Here is a 22,817-nt window from a genome sequence, read left to right on the forward strand (position 1 = left end):
GGCTAGCATTGAGCTGTGGGTCGAAACGGCTGAGATAATTAAGTTCACCATAGGCAGTTGAGCGGGGTTTAGGTGTTGGTCCTGGGGATTCCGGCGGTCCGGGGGGGGGGGGGGGGGGGGGGTCCAATGTAATTTGTAGGGTTTGTGTTTAAAATTATTTTAAATTTTTATATATATATTTTTTCTTTTTACTCTATATTTATTATTTCTATTACTGTCATTACTATAATGTATAATGTTATTGTTGTTATTTGATATTGTTATGTTTAGTATTGTTATTATTATTATTATTATTATTATTATTATTATTATTATTATTATTATTATTATTATTATTATTATTATTATTATTATTATTATTATTATTATTATTATTGTTGTTGTTACTGTATTGTGTGCTGTGATGTTTTGTTAAAACAAAATTTACATAATTCCATGGTGCTGTAATTAACACAACACAAGGATTAAATGTCCCCAATGACATCACTGGTGGGCATATTCAAACTCAATTATTCTCAATAACTGTCAAACTAAATGTGCAAAACAGTTTTTGGATGTGTGTGAGATTACGTATGTGCAAAATAAATCAGCATTGTTATTTCGCGAATATCTATAGCTCATTCTACACAACCATACATGTGTTTGTCTTTATAGACTTTGTGAATCTGTGTGAATGTAGTCTTTTTATGTTCATCTTTGCGTGCTATGCGCTGTTGTCTTCGGCCACTTTAAATAATGTTACAATTAGATAAACTATAAAGACTTAATTACAACTGAATGTGATACCATATGAAAACCAGATGAATGAAAAATAAGTATTGTCGTTTTGCTAAAGGTAACAGGGAGACGATCCCGGAAAGTGGAGGGAGGCATATTCTTCGTAAGTATGTCCCATCGTCCCGTCGGGATGTCAAGGATTGTTTCCATCACCGCCTCCCTTCTCACCCCATTAACCCCGTGTGCGATGGCTGTTCGATGTGTGTCAGCATGATTATGAACCCGCAACCCACTGTACTAACCAACCAACCACTGCCTGAACGCATCTTGGTGTGAGAACACAGTTAAGATAATCCTTACACATCCAGATTGTTCTGGAAACTTTGAAAACGTTTTGATTTAGCCAACTGTGTTCATGAACAGCGGCTAAAAAAAATTATATTTTTAAATATGATTTAAAAAATATTATAATAATATTATAGTATGAATCTTTTTCATCATTCTATTCCATTAGATTTCCCCTCTTATTTGAAAATAAACAAGGCGGTTACCCATTTAGCTATTTTCTTTCTTTTTATTAAAAACTTCATATGCATTTTAGGCGCCTGTTCACGAAACTTTCACATCGCTTCCCTATACGATTCCCATTTTCTCGACCCCTTTCACACCCTGGAGAAAGCCTCCATGGTGACACAAAACACACCTAATCTCATCAGTATGGCCAACAAAGACAGCCCCTATGTGTACACACCGCCCTGTGTATCAGTATACGTGTGGACACAAACAAAACCTACCACACTGTTGTGATGTGTGCTGTGATGTGTTTGATATCACGACCCTGCACTCCAGAGGATTGTACTTAAAACACTTATTTCCAAAGTGGTCCTCGATGGAAAACATAAAAACTGTAAAAACACAATAGAAAAACACAATACCAATAAAAACAAGCACAAGCACAATAAAAAAATAAAAATAAAGAAACACAATAAAACAAGACATAAAATACGTTTCGTACAGTACCCTGCACTACACTAAGAGAAGATGGAAAATCTTTTAAATCTCAAACCTACACTTCTTCCCAAAGAAGTGCCTTTACCTTTGTTTAAAAAAAAAAAGAAAACGCTTTAGTCTAGCTTTGCTTGATGTGCATAGGCAGGCTGTTGTGTTGTGATGTGTGCTGTGATGTGTTGTGCCTTGGGTTTATATTACATGTATAATGGCCGTTCTAAAGCGAGGTTCTTTGTGTTTCCGTGAAGCATGGTATCACCTCAGAAGACACGGCTGCACTGGTTACAGTCTCAGCGATTATATATATTCAGTGTCCAGTGATCGTGCAGATTGAGCAAAAGCCTCCACAGAAGCTCTGTTGTTTGTTAATAAACAAGCACATGCTAGCGGCTCCATGGGACATCATGTATGCTACAGCGGACACGGATAACAGTGTGTTTGTATGAGTAGAGTAGAGATTTATAAAATAATTTACCCAGGGACAGTGCACATTAATCAACAGCTTCAGTTTCCACATCAATGTAAATGTGCCAGAGTTAGCTAATGAGCTAGTTCTCATCTGTAGTCCCTGCCTAACATGCATGTCTTTATTGTGTGTGTGTGTGCGTGTGTGTGTGTGTGTGTGTGTGTGTGTGTGTGTGTGTGTGTGTGTGTGTGTGTGTGTGTGTGTGTGTGTGTGTGTGTGTGTGTGTGTGTGTGTGTGTGTGTGTGTGTGGTAAGTGGGTGAGATGTCAGTATGAAGGAGCAGAGACAGAGTGAGGGAACAGGGCCAACTAGTCGGACATGACACACTGCTTAAGGACAGCCTGTGGCCTATTTACCAGGGCCCCGTTCCCCGTACCTGGATAACTGAGTTAGCCGGATAACTTTCGGTCAAGCCTGATCCTTTCTGGTCCCCCGACGCGCGATTGTCCAAATCACCATGACAACAGATCAAAAAGTTTGAGCCTGGTCGGGAGCAGGGTTAAGTTCAGTTAGCCGGATGAACCATGGCCACGCCCCCGCAAAGGAGTGACAGCTCGTTTCCTGAAATGATTCTCACAGTCTAGAGATCCCATTTCCATTCTGAATTACGTTTCCGTGCTTCGTTTTCCTAGAGGGGGCTTTTGAAATGTATAATAATAGAACTAAATGCTGATAATAAATCATATTGAGCCTATAGATTTACTTTGTCCTAAATAAAATAATGCACGTCATATACGGCGCTCGGAGTCGCGATACACGCTGCATGTGGTTATTTTAATAACGGCTCATTGCAAATGTGAATCCCGCAGGGATATTTTTAATGAATGAAACCTATCGGCCGTTTGGCTCTGATTAGTTTCATATATTAATCTCCGCTGTAGATTTGCTTAACGGAGCGCCGGATTGTGTTTCATTCAAGCATAAAATTGAAGTGTCTATGCAGGGATTGTGGTTTTTGTGTGATATTGTAACTGGGATTAAAATGTCTGATGAGATGCGCTGTTTGACGGGTTTGAGAAATTGAATGAGCCGTTGACGTCACATTAATGCATTTGAGAATAAAGAGATAAAACTTCATTTTTTGGTAAGAAAAATATTCTAAACACGGGTCTCTCGTCCATTAATGCATAAACAATGAGTATATCACGTCTGGCACAGTGGCGCAGCGGCTAGTGCTGAATCCTGGCAACCGGGCGACCGGTGTTCGAAACCCCGCATTTCCAATATAATTTTTTTGGAATATAATATTAATGATTATACGCAAAGTTTTAAGTTAAAATATTATAAATCTACATGCATTGAGGATGTCATTCTTTATATAGCTCTCAACGTGCACCAAATTGAATTATTCCTACATTGCAAAAAGAAGGAAAAGACTAGGATTCGAACCCCGGTCGTCTGCGTGAAAGTCAAAAGGACAAACCGTCACACCGCAGTACAGATAAATAAGAAATACACCATACATCAATCAATGGATAAGAGAGCCGTATCCTTATTCTGAAACAGTTTAACTAATTATTTTCGCTAGCAAGATCTCATTTGATTATTCAATGCATAAACCTACTGCCAGCAGGAACGTTTAAAGAAATATAATCTGATTGATTGGGGTAATGAGGGATTTAAAATTAGCCTATAGATTATGCATTTAACTTGTCGGCAAGGCTATTGAGCCGCCTGCAATCTGTAAAACAATCAATCAATCAATGCCGTTAGAAGATCAGGATTTCTGCGATCTACACCTGCTGTCTTTTCAACTGAAGCGGCCGCGCGCACTTATCCAGAGTCTCAAGTCTGGCTCGAGTTAACGAGACTGAATCAGCGTTCCAGGAACAGGAAAATCCCGGCTTCAAACATCGGGTTAACTGAATCTGGATAATGGGACTCTTGATCGACTTAGTTGAACCAGGTACGGGGAATAGGGCCCAGGACACAGCCTTCACACAGACACAAGGGCTTTTAAGGATAAGGATGAACTTTATTAATCCCCTTGGGGAAATTCGGTGACATACACATACAACCACAGCCTCATTATACAAATATTCCACAATTATTACATTGACAGTAATAATGGCACACATAAATTCACACAAGCATGCACATAATTTTTTCTTTTTTATTATTATTTTTTTATTATCTTTTCCCCCCTCCTTTTTCCAATTTAAAATTTTTTTATTTTTATTTTTTTTATCCCACTGTTAGTCGTTATGCCAATTCCCAACCCCCTTCCTGGTTGTTGCGCACTTTCCCCTACTGTTGGTCCGAGAGGCCGGAGACTGTCACATGCTTTCCTCCGACGCATTGTGCAGCCAGCCGGCAGCCAGCCTGGCAGCGCGGATTCTCACTGGGAGAGTGTAACGTGTGGAAGGTCACACTACCTCTCTCCAGATCCTACCCTCGCTGAGCAGGCGCCCCGACCGAACTGTAGGGGTCGCTGTCCACGTCCAGGACCCACCCGCCAGCTTTCCCCACCCCCTAATACTGCCAATTGTATTAGTGTGAACGGCCAGCCAAGCTGGTGACCACGCCGGGAGCTGGATTCGAACATGCGAACCCAGCGTCTCCAGCGTTGGTGACAAACGCAATCTCCGCTACGCCACCTGACCGCCCGCACATTTGTTGATAACATGCACAAGATCTACAGTAGATCTTGAGACAGCGTATGCGTATATCCGCTGCCGCTCTGCAAGGCCACAAGGCAGAGCGCATATACACATGCGTATATATACAGTACGCATTGAGAAAGCAGACCCGCTGTTGCATATCGGCTTCTCTGCTCTCACTTCACAGGTATTCATAGGCCACTTCATTTAGGTTCTCTTTGACACATTTCAAATTAACTTACAGTTCATGCGCACACGCACACACACACACACACACACACACACACACACACACACACACACACACACACACACACACACACACTCTGCTCTGCAACTGGATCACAGCCCTCTCGTCTTCCCTCTCCATCTGTGCTTTAAGTTAGACTGGTCCATTGCCCATTCGGGCCGCCAGTGTTTGGTACAACGATAGTGCTGCTTGCAGCGTTGTGGAGACCCGCAGTATGGCTGCTTGCAGCGTTGTGGAGACCTGCAGTATGGCTGCTTGCAGCGTTGTGGAGACCTGCAGTATGGCTGCTTGCAGCGTTGTGGAGACCTGCAGTATGGCTGCTTGCAGCGTTGTGGAGACCCGCAGTATGGCTGCTTGCAGCGTTGTGGAGACCTGCAGTATGGCTGCTTGCAGCGTTGTGGAGACCTGCAGTATGGCTGCTTGCAGCGTTGTGGAGACCTGCAGTATGGCTGCTTGCAGCGTTGTGGAGACCTGCAGTATGGCTGCTTGCAGCGTTGTGGAGACCTGCAGTATGGCTGCTTGCAGCGTTGTGGAGACCTGCAGTATGGCTGCTTGCAGCGTTGTGGAGACCTGCAGTATGGCTGCTTGCAGCGTTGTGGAGACCTGCAGTATGGCTGCTTGCAGCGCTGTGGAGACCTGCAGTATGGCTGCTTGCAGCGTTGTGGAGACCTGCAGTATGGCTGCTTGCAGCGCTGTGGAGACCTGCAGTATGGCTGCTTGCAGCGCTGTGGAGACCCGCAGTATGGCTGCTTGCAGCGTTGTGGAGACCTGCAGTATGGCTGCTTGCAGCGTTGTGGAGACCTGCAGTATTTACATTTCACATTTACATTTTGGCTGCTTACAGCGTTGTGGAGACCTGCAGTATGGCTGCTTGCAGCGTTGTGGAGACCACCAGTATGGCTGCTTGCAGCGTTGTGGAGACCTGCAGTATGGCTGCTTGCAGCGTTGTGGAGACCACCAGTATGGCTGCTTGCAGCGTTCTCGAGCACCACTCGTCCGATCGTCTTCACACTCGACACTGCGCTCCCTTGGGTCCCCAGCAATACACACATGCCAAGTGTTAAGTCGATCGGATGACCGGTTCTCGAGATATGTGTAAAGTATGTTGTTATAGCGCCACCATCTGACCAAATTCAACACTGCACTCCACTGGGTCCTCAACAATACACCTGCCGAGCGTCGATCGGATGAACAGCTCTGGAGATATGCAAAGGACAGGACAGACAGACACTCTGCTAGCTCAACACCCCCCCCCCCCCCCACTAGCGTCATTCGAGTTCAGCCCACTCACTGTGGGTACAAACTCACTGACTGCCCCGTTTGGAATGCCACCCTTTCTCTTCTGCCCCGTGCCCGCTTCCTGTAACCCAGCCAACACACACACACACGCACACACACACACACACACACACACACACACACACACACACACACACACACACACACACACACACACTCACACACACACACACACACACACACACACACACACACACACACACACACACACACACACACACACACACACACACACACACACTAACACTCACACTCACACACACATTAGGTAACACAATCCCACCCTCATGTGGGTAGTTCTATTAATAACGAGGACCCAAGGGTGACATTAGGGTCAAATTTGTGATGTGATTTAAAACATAACAAATTACGTTTTTATGAGGTAGTTCAGAGTGTCTAGTTTCAGGAATAACAGTTATTTTATGCAAATTTCAACTCTGTGGAGCTCAAATGGGATGTTTTTTCAACATACTCACCATCCAAATTTACTCTTGAGATGGTGGGTGAATACATTTGTTGGGATTATGCGATCGCTTGTGTCTGTCAGTGAGTGCGTTTATGTGTGTGTGTGTGCGCAGCTGGTGGGGATTATGCGATCAGTTGTGTCTGTCAGTGTGTGTGTGTGTGTGTGTGTGTGTGTGTGTGTGTGTGTGTGTGTGTGTGTGTGTGTGTGCAGTCAGTATACTGTATCTCACCAACTAAAAGGTCGAGATGGATGAAACGTTTCACATACAGTAGGCTGACAGCAGGCCAGGGACGTGACTCTGGGAATATTTTTCAAATCGGTCAACGACAAGTATTATTGGAATTAATTCCTATCACCCTTCCAATGCCCCCTAACATCCTCTCTATGCTTCCTATCACCCTTCCTATGCTTCCTAACATCCTCCCTATTATTCCTATGCCTCCTAACATCCTCCCTATTATTCCTATGCCTCCTATCACCCTTCCTATGCTTCCTAACATCCTCCCTATTATTCCTATGCCTCCTAACATCCTACCTATGCTTCCTAACATCCTCCCTATTATTCATATGCCTCCTATCACCCTTCCTGTGCTTCCTTTTACCCTTCCTATGCTTCCTAACATCCTTCCTGTGCTTCCTATTTCCCTTTCTATGCTTCCTAACATCCTTCCTATGCTTCCTAACATCCTTCCTATGCATCCTACCAACCTTCCTATGCTTCCTACCACCCTTCATATGTTTCCTACCAACCTTCCTATGCTTCCTACCACCCTTCATATGTTTCCTACCAACCTTCCTATGCTTCCTAACATCCTTCCTAAGCGGCACGGTGGTGTAGTGGTTAAACACTGTCGCCTCACAGCAAGAAGGTCCACGGTTCGTTTCCCGCTTGGGGACCAGGTTTCCATGATGCCAGTTACCCAGGTGGGATATCTCCCAGGCCTTTCTGTGTGGAGTTTGCATGTTCTCCCCGTGCTCGCAAGGGTTTCCCCCCCGATAAGATAAACCCAATGGAAAAACATGCACAACAACAAGATCGCTAACGCTGTGGTGTCCAAGACGGACAGGATCACTTGGGTTGGTCCCCTGGCGCGGCTCACGTTGCGCCTGTCTGCTCCCGGCTGCCCTTGGGGGGGTAGGACGACGGGATGGGCTAATCGCAGAGACGAATCGCATACATGCATCGCATGCATGCCGATTAATGACCTCTGAGCAGGTCCTAAATTATTATTATTATTATTATTCCTATGTTTCCTACCAACCTTTATATGCTTTCTAACATGCTTCCTATGCTTGCTACCAACCTTCCTATGCTTCCTAACATGCTTCCTATGCTTCCTAACATCCTTCATTATGCTTCCTAACATGCTTCCTATGCTTCCTAACATCCTTCATATGCTTCCTGACATGCTTCCTAACATGCTTCCTAGCTTCCTATAAACCTTCCTATGCTTCCTACAGTACCACCCTTCCTATGCTTCCTACCACCCTTCCTATGTTTCCTACCAACCTTCCTATGTTTCCTACCAACCTTCCTATGCTTCCTAACATGCTTCCTATGCTTCCTAACATCCTTCATTATGCTTCCTAACATGCTTCCTATGCTTCCTAACATCCTTCATATGCTTCCTGACATGCTTCCTAACATGCTTCCTAGCTTCCTATAAACCTTCCTATGCTTCCTACAGTACCACCCTTCCTATGCTTCCTACCACCCTCCCTATGCTTCCTACCAACCTTCCTATGTTTCCTACCAACCTTTATATGCTTTCTAACATGCTTCCTATGCATCCTACCACCCTTCCTATGCTTCCTACCAACCTTCCTATGCTTCCTACCAACCTTCCTATGCTTCCTAACATGCTTCCTAACATGCTTATTATGCATCCTACCACCCTTCCTATGCATCCTACCAACCTTCCTATGCTCCCTAACATGCTTCATATGCTTCCTAACATGCTTCCTATGCTTCCTAGCAACCATCCTATGCTTCCTAACATGCTTCCTATGCTTCATAACATCCTTCATATGCTTCCTAACATGCTGCGTATGCTCCCTACCACCCTTCCTATGCATCCAACCAACCTTCCTATGTTTCCTAACACCCTTCCTATGCTTCCTAACATGCTTCCTATGCTTCCTAACATGCTTCCTATGCTTCCTAACATGCATCCTATGCTTCCAGGCAGTCTTTATCTTTCCATGGTGCACAAGGCTTTCCACAGGACATCTAATTACATAAACATATGGTGCCGTGTTTCCAGAGACCGAAGAATATGAATATGGCTCAGCTGTGTGGTCTTGTGGGAGATATGCAAAGAGGTCACAAAATAAAAATAAAAAGATTTTTGTGAGGGTTGAGTTTAGGGAATCGTTAACATCTGCAACAAAAATACAATTATCTGTGAGAGAGATGAGGCTGCACACACACACACACACACACACGCACGCACGCACGCACGCACACACACACACACACACACACACACACACACACACACACACACACACACACACACACACACACACACACACACACACACACACACACAGAGAGCCTTCTCCTTGCGTCACCATGCCTACAAGAGGTTTCCCATGACTGAACATGACACCACTCTGCTGGACCTCCAGTCATCTACTGTATGTACTAGCTGCTCAGATGACACTGTTACACCATCATAGGCTGCCAGTACGGCGATGCATGGCTTCGATCTGTAAGTGTAGTTACAGTATAGGTGACCGTAGGTCTCCCTTTACTTTAGGATGCAATGAGCCGGCATGTGTGAAATGTGTGTGTTGTTTGCAGGGGCGTAGCTGGGGGGAGGTAGCTTAGGATGATTTTTTTTTTTTTTTTTTTACTAGACATCACTCAGGTGTATTATTGATGCTCTCATTGATACTATGTTTGTTTCTGAAGTGTGTGTGTGTGTGTGTGTGTGTGTGTGTGTGTGTGTGTGTGTGTGTGTGTGTGTGTGTGTGTGTGTGTGTGTGTGTGTGTGTGTGTGTGTGTGTGTGTGTGTGTGTGTGTGTGTGTGTGTGTGTGTGTGTGTGTGTGTGTGTGTGTGTGTGTGTGTGTGTGTGTGCGTGCGTGCGTGCGTGCGTGTGTGTGTGTGTGTGTGTGTGAGATATATAGAGAGAGAGGGGGGGCTTTGGTAGACTATTGCATTGGTCCATTCATTGAAGATGAACGCAATGCGACATCCTTTACTAGGCTCACCCACCAACAGTGCAGGTGCTGAACTGCTGATCCGAATGTATAGGTAAAAACCATATTATGCATTTTCATCAATAAAAAAATGGCAAAAAAAAATTCCGCTTGCGCGCTTACGCGCGCTCGCATTCACTGGGGGCCTACAAATACATTCTTTCATGGGGCCCAGATTCTGGAGCTACACCCCTGGTTGTTTGCATGAAGCAGGGCATGCGATGAGATGATTTCAAGTTTTTAAAACGTTTTTTTTCTCTCTGTATTGTGCAAGTGGAGATTAAAAAAAGAAAAAAAAGAAAAACATCCACAGCAGCACTTCTAAAGTGTCATCTTCATCTTCGCCTTCGTCACGGATGTTGAATCTGGAATGCCCCTCGTAAAATCATAGGGTGCCATAAAGACATCCGTGGCACTAGTTCCTGGTTCACTCCTGCTTGTGTCCACTTCCCACTCACTCCTTGTTTCCCCGTCACACGCCACACATACTCGGAGTGAGTCGGCTCCGATTGTGTGTGTGTGTGTGTGTGTGTGTGTGTGTGTGTGTGTGTGTGTGTGTGTGTGTGTGTGTGTGTGTGTGTGTGTGTGTGTGTGTGTGTTGTCTCTTGCCTTGCCTCGGTGTCCCTTGTTGTTTTAATAGATCAAAATGCTCGGGGTATGTGCTCCTACTAGTAGCTCCCGCTGTCTGAAGCAGAGCGTGTGGTTCGTCACACGTGGCGTCAGGCTTAACAACCGAACAGCGACCTGCCGAGGGTAGCCCACGCACTGAGCATGCTCGGGTTGATGGTGTGTCAGTTGTCTGCATTTCGACCTTTTATCTCTCCTTTTGTCTTCTCTCTATCATATTGTCCCTTCTTTCAAAAAGGACGTGTTGAAATCACACAATATGTGTTGTCCTAAACTTAACACATCCATGTGTGTGCAAAAAAAACAAACAATGTAAGTAGCAACATCATTTTTGTCCTTTCTTTAACATCACTACTACCACACTATAGAAAGTTAACCATTTCACTACCACACTACAAAGGGTTATAAGCTTCTGTAGTCGGGTGATGAAAGGGTTAACCTTCTGTAGTCTGGTAGTGAAAGGGTTAACCTTCTCTCTGGTGTGGTAGTGAAAGGGTTAACCCTTTGTAGTGTGGTAGTGAAAGGGTTAACCCACCCAAACACGCTACATCACGGACAACACCCCCCATGTCATTTCAACTCGTCCTCTTTTTGGTCTCTCGTTGGCTTTTCACGCGTTCTCCCGTCTTCCTTCCTGTTCTTCTCCTTCATGTCTCTCTCTCTCTCTCTCTTTGCCCCTCCTCCTCCTCCTCCTCCTCCTCCTCTCCGCAGCCCAAGCCGGAGAACGCGGTGACCATCGCGGTGTCCTCCCGGGTCCTGTTCCGCACGGAGCGCGAGCAGAAGGTGTACGAGGAGTGCGGCGTGGAGGAGTACCTGAGGTACCAGGTGGAGCACGAGAACGAGCCCTTCGCCCCCGGGCCGGCGTTCCCCTTCGTCAAGGTCAAGGACGCCGCCGGCGTAGTGCTGTAGCCACGGAGCGGACGTTACTACTTCCTGCTCAGACACCAGGAAACTATAAGAGAAGGAAGGGTCATCGCGTCAGAATACAATGCTCTTAAAGATATACCAGCTATCCAGCTATATATATCAACCAATAATATCAAACATTAGCTACCGGTAGTTAGCAATGGAACACATTGCGATAACCTGTTTAAATGGTCATAAACGAGGAGACGGCGGATCCCATTCAACTCAATGTCGGCCGAACTGAACGTTTCCACATGCGCTACACAGTGCGGTGATGACCCTTCCTTCTTTTATAGTTTCCTTGCACAAACACACATTTCTCACACAGCGATCGATGGAACTTGTCTGATGTAATCTAACCAATTGTCCCGAAAGTCCCAATTTCACACAGTCCAGCTCTGCAGACCACAGCAATCAATTTCAATGGTTACGTTCTTTCATTTGAAATAAATGACATTTGACGTTTATTGTGCAACATGTTTGCTGAGGTTAAAGGCCCCCGCAACGTGAAACATTACTTTTTAATCTTGTTACCTCAAGTCCCTGATGTAATGGAGCTATGTAGCTACCAATGCATTCAGGGAATTTTTAAACGTTAAACCTCTGTAGTGTGGTAGTGAAAGGTTAACCCTTTGTAGTGTGGTAGTGAAAGGTTAACCTTCTGTAGTGTGGTAGTGAAAGGTTAACCTTCTGTAGTGTGGTAGTGAAAGGTTAACCCTTTGTAGTGTGGTAGTAAAAGCGTTAACCTTCTGTAGTGTGGTAGTGAAAGGTTAACCCTTTGTAGTGTGGTAGTGAAAGGTTAACCCTTTGTAGTGTGGTAGTGAAAGCGTTAACCCTTTGTAGTGTGGTAGTGAAAGGTTAACCCTTTGTAGTGTGGTAGTGAAAGCGTTAACCCTTTGTAGTGTGGTAGTGAAAGCGTTAACCTTCTGTAGTGTGGTAGTGAAAGCGTTAACCTTCTGTAGTGTGGTAGTGAAAGGTTAACCCTTTGTAGTGTGGTAGTGAAAGGTTAACCCTTTGTAGTGTGGTAGTGAAATGTTAACCCTTTGTAGTGTGGTAGTGAAAGCGTTAACCCTTTGTAGTGTGGTAGTGAAAGGTTAACCTTCTGTAGTGTGGTAGTGAAAGGTTAACCCTTTGTAGTGTGGTAGTGAAAGCGTTAACCCTTTGTAGTGTGGTAGTGAAAGGTTAACCCTTAACGACTGGTGTTCTGATGCCTCTGTTTCCCCTCAGGCTCTGGAGGCAGTGAACACCCGCCTGAGGGAGCTGTACCCAGAGAGCGAGGAGCTGTTTGACATCGTCCTGGTGACGTACAACCACGCGCACGTCGGTGTCCGGCTCATCAACACCATCAATCACCACAGTGAGTCTGACGCACACACGCGCGCGCGCACGCACGCGCACACACACACATACCAGGTGTACATAATGCTTGTACGCACAAGGTTCCGATTTTCTCCTTTTTTTAAATGCCCTTGGAGGTTCACGAAACGCAGCCTGAAACGTCAAATACGGGGCAGCAAAAATATATTAATAAAAGATAAGTAAATGTCACAATTTCTTGTGTGTATTTCCCTTGTGTATAATAGACCTTTTAAGTGGAATGAAATTGCCAGGCCACAGCTTGGGCCCCTGTCAGCAACATTGCGACGGGGAATAAAATCGTGGCCCATTTACAATGTATATGTTGTCAAGTTTGAAATGGTCTATATATATATAATTTTTTCCTTGAAAGGTTATTTATTCAAGGGCGGCTACGTGGTGAGTGGGCAAGGCACTCACCACGAATACTGGAGACGCTGGGTTCGCCTGTTTGAGCCCAGCGCTCCACATTGCTTTCAGTTTAGCTGGTCGTCCGTACTAATACACATTGGCAGTATTAGGGGGTGGGAAACTGATGGGTGGGGATCGGGCGTTGTGGACAGCGACTCCTACAGGTCGGTTGGTGCGCCTGCGCAGTAGAATCAGGAAGCGACGGGGGCGGGGCCCCTCCAAAGCGCAGACCCCATGACGCTGAAAGATCGCGCTGCGCAGGTGAAAAGATGCGACTGCTGTTACCTCGAGTATCGGAGGGGACTCGTGCTATGTATGACTTAGTCCACATTGCAGCCGGCTTGTGGGAGGCAAGAAACAGTGTTCGAGACAGGGGAGGGAGGAATTGGATGATACGAAATTGGGATGGGAGAAAAATAGAAAATGGGAGAAAAAAGTGATTTTTTTTTTTTTTTATTTATTCAAGAGTGTTTTTGCTACGTGGAACTTCTGTCCCTCGCGGGCTTCTGTAGCTCAGTTTATGTCCCCTGTGAACGCTGGCAGATACGGGGGAAAAGATAGAGCACTTAAAAACAAAACAAACAGGATGCAACCAGCGACAGGGGGAAACCGAACTTTTCAATAGCATTTCAACCAAATCTGAAAGACACATTTAAAGGAACACGCCAACATTTTGGGAATTTAGCTTACCGTCTTCTCCAGAGAGAGACAAGAAGATAGATACCAGTTTCCTCTCTGTGCGTTCAGTAGAAAGCTATCTGGCTGCATGTTAGCCTAGCTTAGCACAATGAATGGAAGCGGACATGGCCGGTTAGCCTTCGGGAGAGGTGTTAGTTGGACAATGCCTATAGGCTAACCGACCATGTCCGCTTCCATTCATTGTGCTAAGCTAGGCTAACGTGCAGCCAGATAGCTTTCTACTGAACGCACAGAGAGAAAACTGGTATCTCTCTTCTTGTCTCTCTCTGGAGAAGACGATAAACTGATTTCCCAAAATGTTGGCGTTGTACTTCTTTTACTAAGTTCCTGGCCTGGCAAGCAAGTACTCACTCGCCTCCACACACAGAGGCTCATTCTCATTCGACCTTCTCCTGTGGCCTGTGTCACTCTCCCTCTCTAACGCACACAGCCCTATTTAGGCAACACCCCTGTCTGTCAACACACAGGAGTCGACGTGGGCTTTGTTGCGATTCAAGCAACAATGTGTGCGTACGAACAGCTGAGCGCCTATGGGATCCATCCCATAACGCTTTTACACTGACCCGGACCTCCCTGCGTGCCCGCCGAACGTCTTCAGGCGCTCCGGTCGGATCTCATTGCGAGGTCTCGCTCTCGATTATTGTTCCAGATGTGTCCGCCTCAGATCTCCGCGGTGGCTCTCCGCATGAACAGCCCCGAGACAAACCACACTATTCCGACCTCCGACCCCGTCCTAGAGGATGAGGAACAACGAGGGATAACATGGCGTACTGAGATTTAGCGGGGGGGCTCTGTGATGCAGTGCAGTCATAACTAAGGATGACCTCAGAGAGATATATATTTGCTCGTGCCTTAGCTTTTGACTTTTATATTAGTATCTGTTACTACGTACGTGGCGATCGCCGGGGAACTAATATAGATTAGACAGGATTTGTTTTGGGGGACCGTTCATTCAGATATACTGACACAACAAGTCATGACACACGTGCACTGCAGCTATTTCTAACAGCTGTCGGTGGGGTCCTACATGATGTCTGGGGACATAAAGCTCTCTACACATAACCATCAGCGCTGTGCCAGCAATCTCATGCATCTGCTTTGCATGTATACACCATGGTTCGGTGTGCTGACTGGCAGGTTTACGACGTGTAGCCTGATGTGTGATGATGTGCACGCACAGAGCCGTTTCTAGCTTTTTGGGGGCCCTATGCAAAATGCTGTTTGGGGCCCCCCGAAGATGATATCTATTTTTTTTTCTTTTCTTGAGCATATATGCTTTCACTCAACGCACGAGAGTGGTTGGCTACCAAGAGAGACTGGTCATTTGAATACAAAATAATTAGCTTAGGGGGCCCCCTGATGGCGTCGGGGGCCCTATGGCAAGAAACGGCCCTGTGCATGCACTATGCACGGGGTCCTCCAGCAGTCCTGTTCCCTCACTATGTCCTCCTGCAGTCCCGTTCCCTCACTATATCCTCCTGCAGTCCCGTTCCCTCTCGCACTAAGAGGCGCTTCTGTGAGAAAGAGAGAGAGAAAGAGAGAGAGAGAAAGAGAGAGAGAGAGAGGAGAGAGAGGGAGAGAGATAGATCTCACGACTGTTCTTTGATGTGGAAAGCAGTGTGTGTCTCAACGGCCGTGCTGGGTTCTCGCTGTCCTTTCCTGTTGCCATACTTCAGATCCTCTGCCCAAGTGAATAAATAGATTGTACGGTTGACAGATGATAAGAAAACATGAATTAGGGGGGAATGGATACAAAGACATCAATGGTGAGGACCTCATCTCGGGGCGGCTCCCACGACCCCCGGCGGCGACACAGCGCTTGAGGTTTGACATGTTGAGGTATTGGGGGGATGTTGTCCGAGTTGCATCTACAAACCAAAATATACGACGAGAGGAATCCACAGAGGACACGGAGTCCTTTGAATAATAGAGAAGACTCTCATGGGGGTCTCGGATAAGCATCTCTCTTATCTGTGTTTGTCTTTGGATCTTTGTGTTTCTTCATCTCTTCCTTGTCTGTCTCTGTCACTATCCGTCTGTCTGTCTGTCTGTCTGTCTGTCTGTCTGTCTGTCTGTCTGTCTGTCTGTCTGTCTGTCTGTCTGTCTGTCTGTCTGTCTGTCTGTCTGTCTGTCTGTCTGTCTGTCTGTCTGTCTGTCTGTCTGTCACTGCCTGCCTGCCTGTCTGTCTGCTGATCTGTTTGTTTATCTTTCTGCCCATCTGTCTGTCTGTATTTCTGCCTACCTGGTCTGCCTTCTCTCTCTCTCTCTCTCTCTCTCTCTCTCTCTCTCTCTCTCTCTCTCTCTCTCTCTCTCTCTCTCTCTCTCTCTCTCTCTCTCTCTCTCTCTCTCTCTCTCTCTCTCCCTCTCTATCTCTCTATCTCTCTCTCTCTCTCTCCCTCTCTATCTCTCTCTCTCTCTCTCTCTCTCTCTCTCTCTCTCTCTCTCTCTCTCTCTCTCTCTCTCTCTCTCTCTCCCTCTCTAAAAATCCCAGCATTGCAGCCTCCATTCCTTTTGTATCTGCTCATCTATCCTTCACCTCTAACAACCTTTTCTGTCAGTCCTCGTGCCCCCCCCCAACCCCGGATATATTCCATTCATTCCTGTTCTATCATCACCGTCATACTCGCTCAATCTCTTTCAATCAATCAATCAATCAATCGCGCAGTCTCCACTCAACCTGGTTAGTTAACACCCCCCCCCCCCCCACCCTCTTCCTCCATCATCCACATCAGCTCTCCTGATATAAACAGAGATTAAATCCCCACCTCTCTGTTATCCCGCATCCAATGACCTAATATCTTTCTCATCCGCCTCTCTCTCCATCTCACCCGAGGCCCCCCTCCTGCCCTCTCCTCGTGTAGATCAGGCTGCAGCACCAGGGCACAGAGTAAACCTCTCATCAGCCAAAATACAAACAGACACTTTCCCACCAGTCATAAATCCTCCCCTCTCTGATCCATAAGACCCCCCCCCCCACCTCCCATCCTCCTACCCGCTCCTCCTTCTCTGAGTTCCCCCCTTCCCCCTCTTGGCCTTTTATAGCTCAACTCTGATATGACCTTAGTACCTCTCTTACCTTTAACCTCCTGTCCTCACCTCATTCTCCCTGCCTCAGCCAAACCTTTTTTTGGCTGGTCTTTTCTTTCTTAGGAAACTGAAAGAGTTCACTAATAACAGGGTGATTCTACACAACTTTTATCGCTGTGTGATTGAGAGCGTTCTTACTTCCTCCTGTACTATATGGTTTGGTAACATTACAGACCAGGAGAAGAAATCTCTGAACAGAATTGTGCGTCTCGCACGCAAGACAATCGGGGTTAGCCTGCCAGCTCTAGAAGAGATCTACAGTATGGTGCCAGGCTGCTTTCCCGTGCCTCTGGCATTATCAACGACCCCTCTGGTCACCCAGCCGCAGGCTTCTTTGTCCCCCTCCCGTCGGGCAGACGCTAACGCTCTATCACATGCTCTGCCTCTCGGTTTACTAAGGGCTAGATCCACAAAGAATGGATTGCACGGAGCAAGTTGCACCCTTACTTACAATTCATTATGAATTGAAAATGTGGGACCCTGATGTAAACAAGACGAAAGTCTTTCTCTGGTCTGCATTCCCTTAACAATTGTGTGTATTGAGCCGTACTGTATTGTACCCATTCTGCAATCTGTTAATACAATTTTCATTCAATCAATCACCGTGCAGATTGATTGATTGAATGAAAGTTTTATTAACAGATTGCAGAATGGGTACAATACAGTACGGCTCAATACACACAATTGTTAAGGGGATGCAGACCAGAGAAAAACTTTCGTCTTGTTTACATCAGGGTCCCACATTTTCAATTCATAATGAATTGTAAGTAAGGGTGCAACTTGCTCCGTGCAATCCATTCTTTGTGGATCTAGTCCTAAGAGTTTCTTCCCCAGTGCTGTGTGCAGCCTGAATAACTCCAAAGGCTAGATTTGTATATTATCCTATTTTATTTTGGTGTGTTATTAGTCAGGTTGTGGAAGTGCTGTTTCTGTGTGTCTGTGCATCACGCACTTTGATTATATGCACTTTTACTGTAAATTGTGCCTCTATGCATTATTATGCACTTTACTATGATATGCACTTTAGGGGATGTTGATATCAACCTTAGCATTTGTCCTTTTATACTGTCCCGTGTTTTTCTTTTATTTCTGTACTGTTTCTACTCTGCTCCTGTATTGGATTAGTTGTAGACACACTGTGTTGGTCTGTACCGACGAGAGGGCCTACCTGGAAGAAGTAGAGAATCTGTCACAGTGGTGTCAGGAGAACTGCCTCTCCCTGAACGTCAGCAAAAAAAAAAAAAAAAAAGATGATTGTGGACTATTAAAGAAACTTGAAACTTGAACTACCTGTATTCCAATGTGGATTTGTCCATATATTATATGGCAAATAAAATCTCTGACTCTGATGTTGACTCTGAAATAAAGACTCTCCTTTCCTATGAGAGATTCACAGCCTTGACCAAGTCCAATTCTCCTGAAGAAGTATAGAGTCTACAGTACACACTGTACAATACTGTAACGATTGGGGTGCTAATGAAGGTGAGAACACAGTTTGCAGACAAGGGAGAAGGAACGGAGGCAGAGACGAGGAGCGATGCTTGAAGAAGGGGTGTTTACTAATGATCCAATATACAATACAAATAAAAGACACTACTACTAACAAAACATGAAGGAAAACAAGAAAACGACAGGAGTATACAGGCAAGGACTCACTAGACATCAACAGGGAAGGCAGGCACGACACGGGGACAACACAGGATACTGGAGGAAATGACACCACAAGGAAATGAGGACAAACAGACACCTAAATACCAACACTAATTAACAATGATCAACACCTGGCCAAAACACAGAATCACAAACACAACCTAGACACAAAAGCAAAGACACCATAAACACAACTAGACACAAAGGCAATGACACACAACAACCCAACAGGGGGGTGACATCAAACACAGACAGGGATGGCCCAGGATAACAGAATATTAGAAATCCAATCAATAATGTGCAACCAACATAAAATGGCAGACCGCACCATCGGGCTTAGGTCACCAGAGGGAGGTAGGGAGCCAATGTCAGGAGGAGAGCACTGTCCAATGTTATTCTCATGCCCGGTCCAGCCAGGACTGGGCCTTGGAACGTAACACAATACCACTACACTCAATTTGTGTACACTCCGCCTCGACTACTGCAATGCCTGCTTGCTGGCCTTCCTACCGGTCAATGGTCTCTAACTACACACCCTCAAGACCCCTACGCTCTGCATCTTCTGGCCGCCTCAGACCCAGTCCTATCCGAGCTCCGGGAGGGTCAACAAAGAGAAGCCGCCTATCCTCGGTCCTTGCCCCACAATGGTGGAATGAACTTCCCACCACAGTTAGAACAGCCGAAACCGTCCAAACTTTCGCCGTCGACTAAAGACACACTTCTTCAATCAATATCTATAATGAGAAAAAAATTATTAATAATAACCTTCTTACTGTCATGCACTCTTCCTAAATACTAACACACACTCAACACTGTAGCACTCAAGTCTGAACACTTTGATGAACATTGTTACTCAGCTGATAAGAGTTGTACCCTTCCTACTGACTTGTCGAAGTCGCTTTGGATAAAAGCGTCAGCTAAATGACTAAATGTAAATGTAAAATGTAAATTACCTATCTCAAACCCTGCCCTCTTTCCTCGATCCTCCTCGATCACAACCGTTGCTTCCCTCAGACAGACAAAAGCAACAGTTGTAATTGGAGGATCAAGAAAAGAGAGCAGAGCTTGAGATTGCCGTGTGGGACCCCTGGAGCAGGAAGGAGTTCAGTGTCTTGTTGAGGTATAAAGACAGCCCTGGAGCAGGAAGGAGTTAAGTGTCTTGTTGATGTATGAAGACAGCCCTGGAGCAGGAAGGAGTTCAGTGTCTTGTTGACGTATAAAGACAGCCCTGGAGCAGGAAGGAGTTCAGTGTCTTGTTGAAGTATAGTCAAGTCAAGTCAATTTTATTTGTATAGCACATTTCCAGGCAGCGGTAGCTGGCACCAAAGTGCTTCACAGGCAGGTTGATAAAAACAAAATAATATGATGCAAGATATAAGATTAAAACACAGTAAAGCAATGAAAGTAATAAAAACAGGTAGGACACAGTAAAACAAAGAGGATAGAAGGGCCAGGGGTCTAGTGGTGATTAAGTGGGGGGGAAAGCCAAGGAGAACAGGTAGGTTTTTAAAAGTGATTTAAAAGCCTGCACGGTCTGGGCGGCCCGTACGCTGAGGGGGAGGCTGTTCCACAACCTAGGCGCTGCGGTGGAGAAGGCTCTGTCTCCCCTAGTCTTGAGCCTAGTTCTAGGCACCACCAATAGCAGCTGGTCAGCTGATCTGAGGGATCGGTGGGGGGTGTGGCGGTGCAAGAGCTCAGATAGATAGGGAGGGGCCATGCCATTTAGTGATTTAAAAACATTTAGGGCTAGTTTAAAATCTATTCTAAAACGAACAGGTAGCCAGTGGAGCGAGGTATAAAGACAGCCCTGGAGCAGGAAGGAGTTCAGTGTCTTGTTGAGGTATGAAGACAGCCCTGGAGCAGGAAGGAGTTCAGTGTCTTGTTGACGTATAAAGACAGCCCTGGAGCAGGAAGGAGTTCAGTGTCTTGTTGACGTATGAAGACAGCCCTGGAGCAGGACGGTATCTTGCTGGTGTACTCTTTGACAGGTGGGCCCATTGGCTATTGCAGGGAATCGAACCTGAGACCTTCTGGCTGCCCATATGGGAGCAGTGTGTGGGCTTTTTTGTTCTGCCCAGATGATTGTGATGTGCATGTTCTTGTTATTTTCCAAGGTCCAATTCCCTCCCTTTCCTTCCAAAGTCCCAGTATCCTACAGGAGGCTGTGTTAGAGCTGATCTGTGTACTCGCAGTGTATACTGTGTTTGATTCAAACCTATGTTTGTCTGGTGGCCTTGGAGTGAGTAGAGTGAACTGAACGCTACCGTTGTTCGTTTGTCCCCAGACCTGTTCATCGAGAGGTTTTGTATGACTGGAGGAAGCAGTCCTATCGGCTACCTGAAGGCCTGGCAGACCAACCTGTACCTGTCTGCTGATTCCCAGAAGGTCAGAGAAGCTCTGGATGAAGGTGAGCATGTGCACGCACGCACACACACTCTCATACACACACATGAATGCACACAAGCGCACACGCACACATTCAAAATGTGATACCAGTACCAATTTTGATTATTAAAGAGCACATTTTAATTATGTACAGAAAGGTTTTTCCATGCAGACAACAGTGGCTCCGGAGGTAGAGCAGTCGTCTGGTAATCCGGAGCATCCGGGTTAGATTCCCAACTCCTCCCAGGCAGTGTGTTGAAGTGTCTTTGAGCAAGACACTTAACCCCTAACTGCTCCTGGTGAGCAGATTGGCACCTTGCATGCAGTAGGAGTTAGATCATTTTGTGTACTGTACTGTGTAGGGACTGTCCTGCTCCACTAGGGGCAGGCTTTTCTCATTCACTAGGCTGGGGGCGGGGCTGGCTTTTCTAATTCACAGGAGCGATCTTTTCTACTCTACGTTGGCTTTGAGAGTTGTGAATGATGAATGAATGAATGAAAACTTTATTTAACAGATTGCAGAATGGGTACAATACAGTACGGCTCAATACATACAATTGTTAAGGGGATGCAGACCTGAGAGACGTTTGTCTTGTTTCCATCAGAGTCCCTCATTTTCAATTCATATAGACATTTATGACATACACAACATACATGACATTTATGGCATAGGGACATATAGGTATTTAGTACTGATACATTTGTGACATAACCGGTATTCAAATATACAGTACTGTTACCCCTAGATCCTGACAGAGTATATACATATGATGGGGAGGGGACTGTACATTAGGAGGGGGTGGGTGGGTGGGAGAGAAATATACATACGGCGGGGAGGGAATATATACATGTTTGATTGATTGAATTGATTGAAAACTTTACATCACTGTCCTACTACATCACTGTGATGTACTGTCCTGCTACATCACTGTCCTGCTACATCACTGTCCTGCTACATCACTGTCCTGCTACATCACTGTGATGCTACATCACTGTCCTGCTACATCACTGTGATGTACTGTCCTGCTACATCACTGTCCTGCTACATCACTGTCCTGCTACATCACTGTGATGTACTGTCCTGCTACATCACTGTCCTGCTACATCACTGTCCTGCTACATCACTGTGATGCTACATCACTGTCCTGCTACATCACTGTGATGTACTGTCCTGCTACATCACTGTGATGTACTGTCCTGCTACATCACTGTCCTGCTACATCACTGTGATGTACTGTCCTGCTACATCACTGTCCTGCTACATCACTGTCCTGCTACATCACTGTGATGTACTGTCCTGCTACATCACTGTCCTGCTACATCACTGTCCTGCTACATCACTGTGATGCTACATCACTGTCCTGCTACATCACTGTGATGTACTGTCCTGCTACATCACTGTGATGTACTGTCCTGCTACATCACTGTCCTGCTACATCACTGTGATGTACTGTCCTGCTACATCACTGTCCTGCTACATCACTGTCCTGCTACATCACTGTGATGCTACATCACTGTCCTGCTACATCACTGTGATGTACTGTCCTGCTACATCACTGTCCTGCTACATCACTGTCCTGCTACATCACTGTGATGTACTGTCCTGCTACATCACTGTCCTGCTACATCACTGTCCTGCTACATCACTGTGATGTACTGTCCTGCTACATCACTGTCCTGCTACAT

At 45.8% G+C, this 22,817-nt stretch overlaps 1 protein-coding gene across 1 annotated transcript in view; it reads left to right on the forward strand.

Moving 5' to 3' along the window:
- The window catches only part of nt5c1aa (5'-nucleotidase, cytosolic IAa), a gene marked incomplete at its 5' end in the record, with an annotated part of 43,636 nt that overhangs the window by 15,008 nt on the left and 5,811 nt on the right, over nucleotides 1-22,817 (forward strand). The window contains 4 exons of the mRNA XM_084312340.1: nucleotides 836-880; nucleotides 11,349-11,516; nucleotides 12,771-12,900; nucleotides 21,031-21,153. Coding sequence (XP_084168466.1) covers nucleotides 836-880; nucleotides 11,349-11,516; nucleotides 12,771-12,900; nucleotides 21,031-21,153 — 466 coding nt within the window. The remainder of the gene's footprint in view (nucleotides 1-835; nucleotides 881-11,348; nucleotides 11,517-12,770; nucleotides 12,901-21,030; nucleotides 21,154-22,817) is intronic.

This window comes from Notolepis coatsorum, assembly GCF_963971535.1.
Source record: "Notolepis coatsorum genome assembly, chromosome: 4".
NCBI lineage: Eukaryota > Metazoa > Chordata > Actinopteri > Aulopiformes > Paralepididae > Notolepis > Notolepis coatsorum.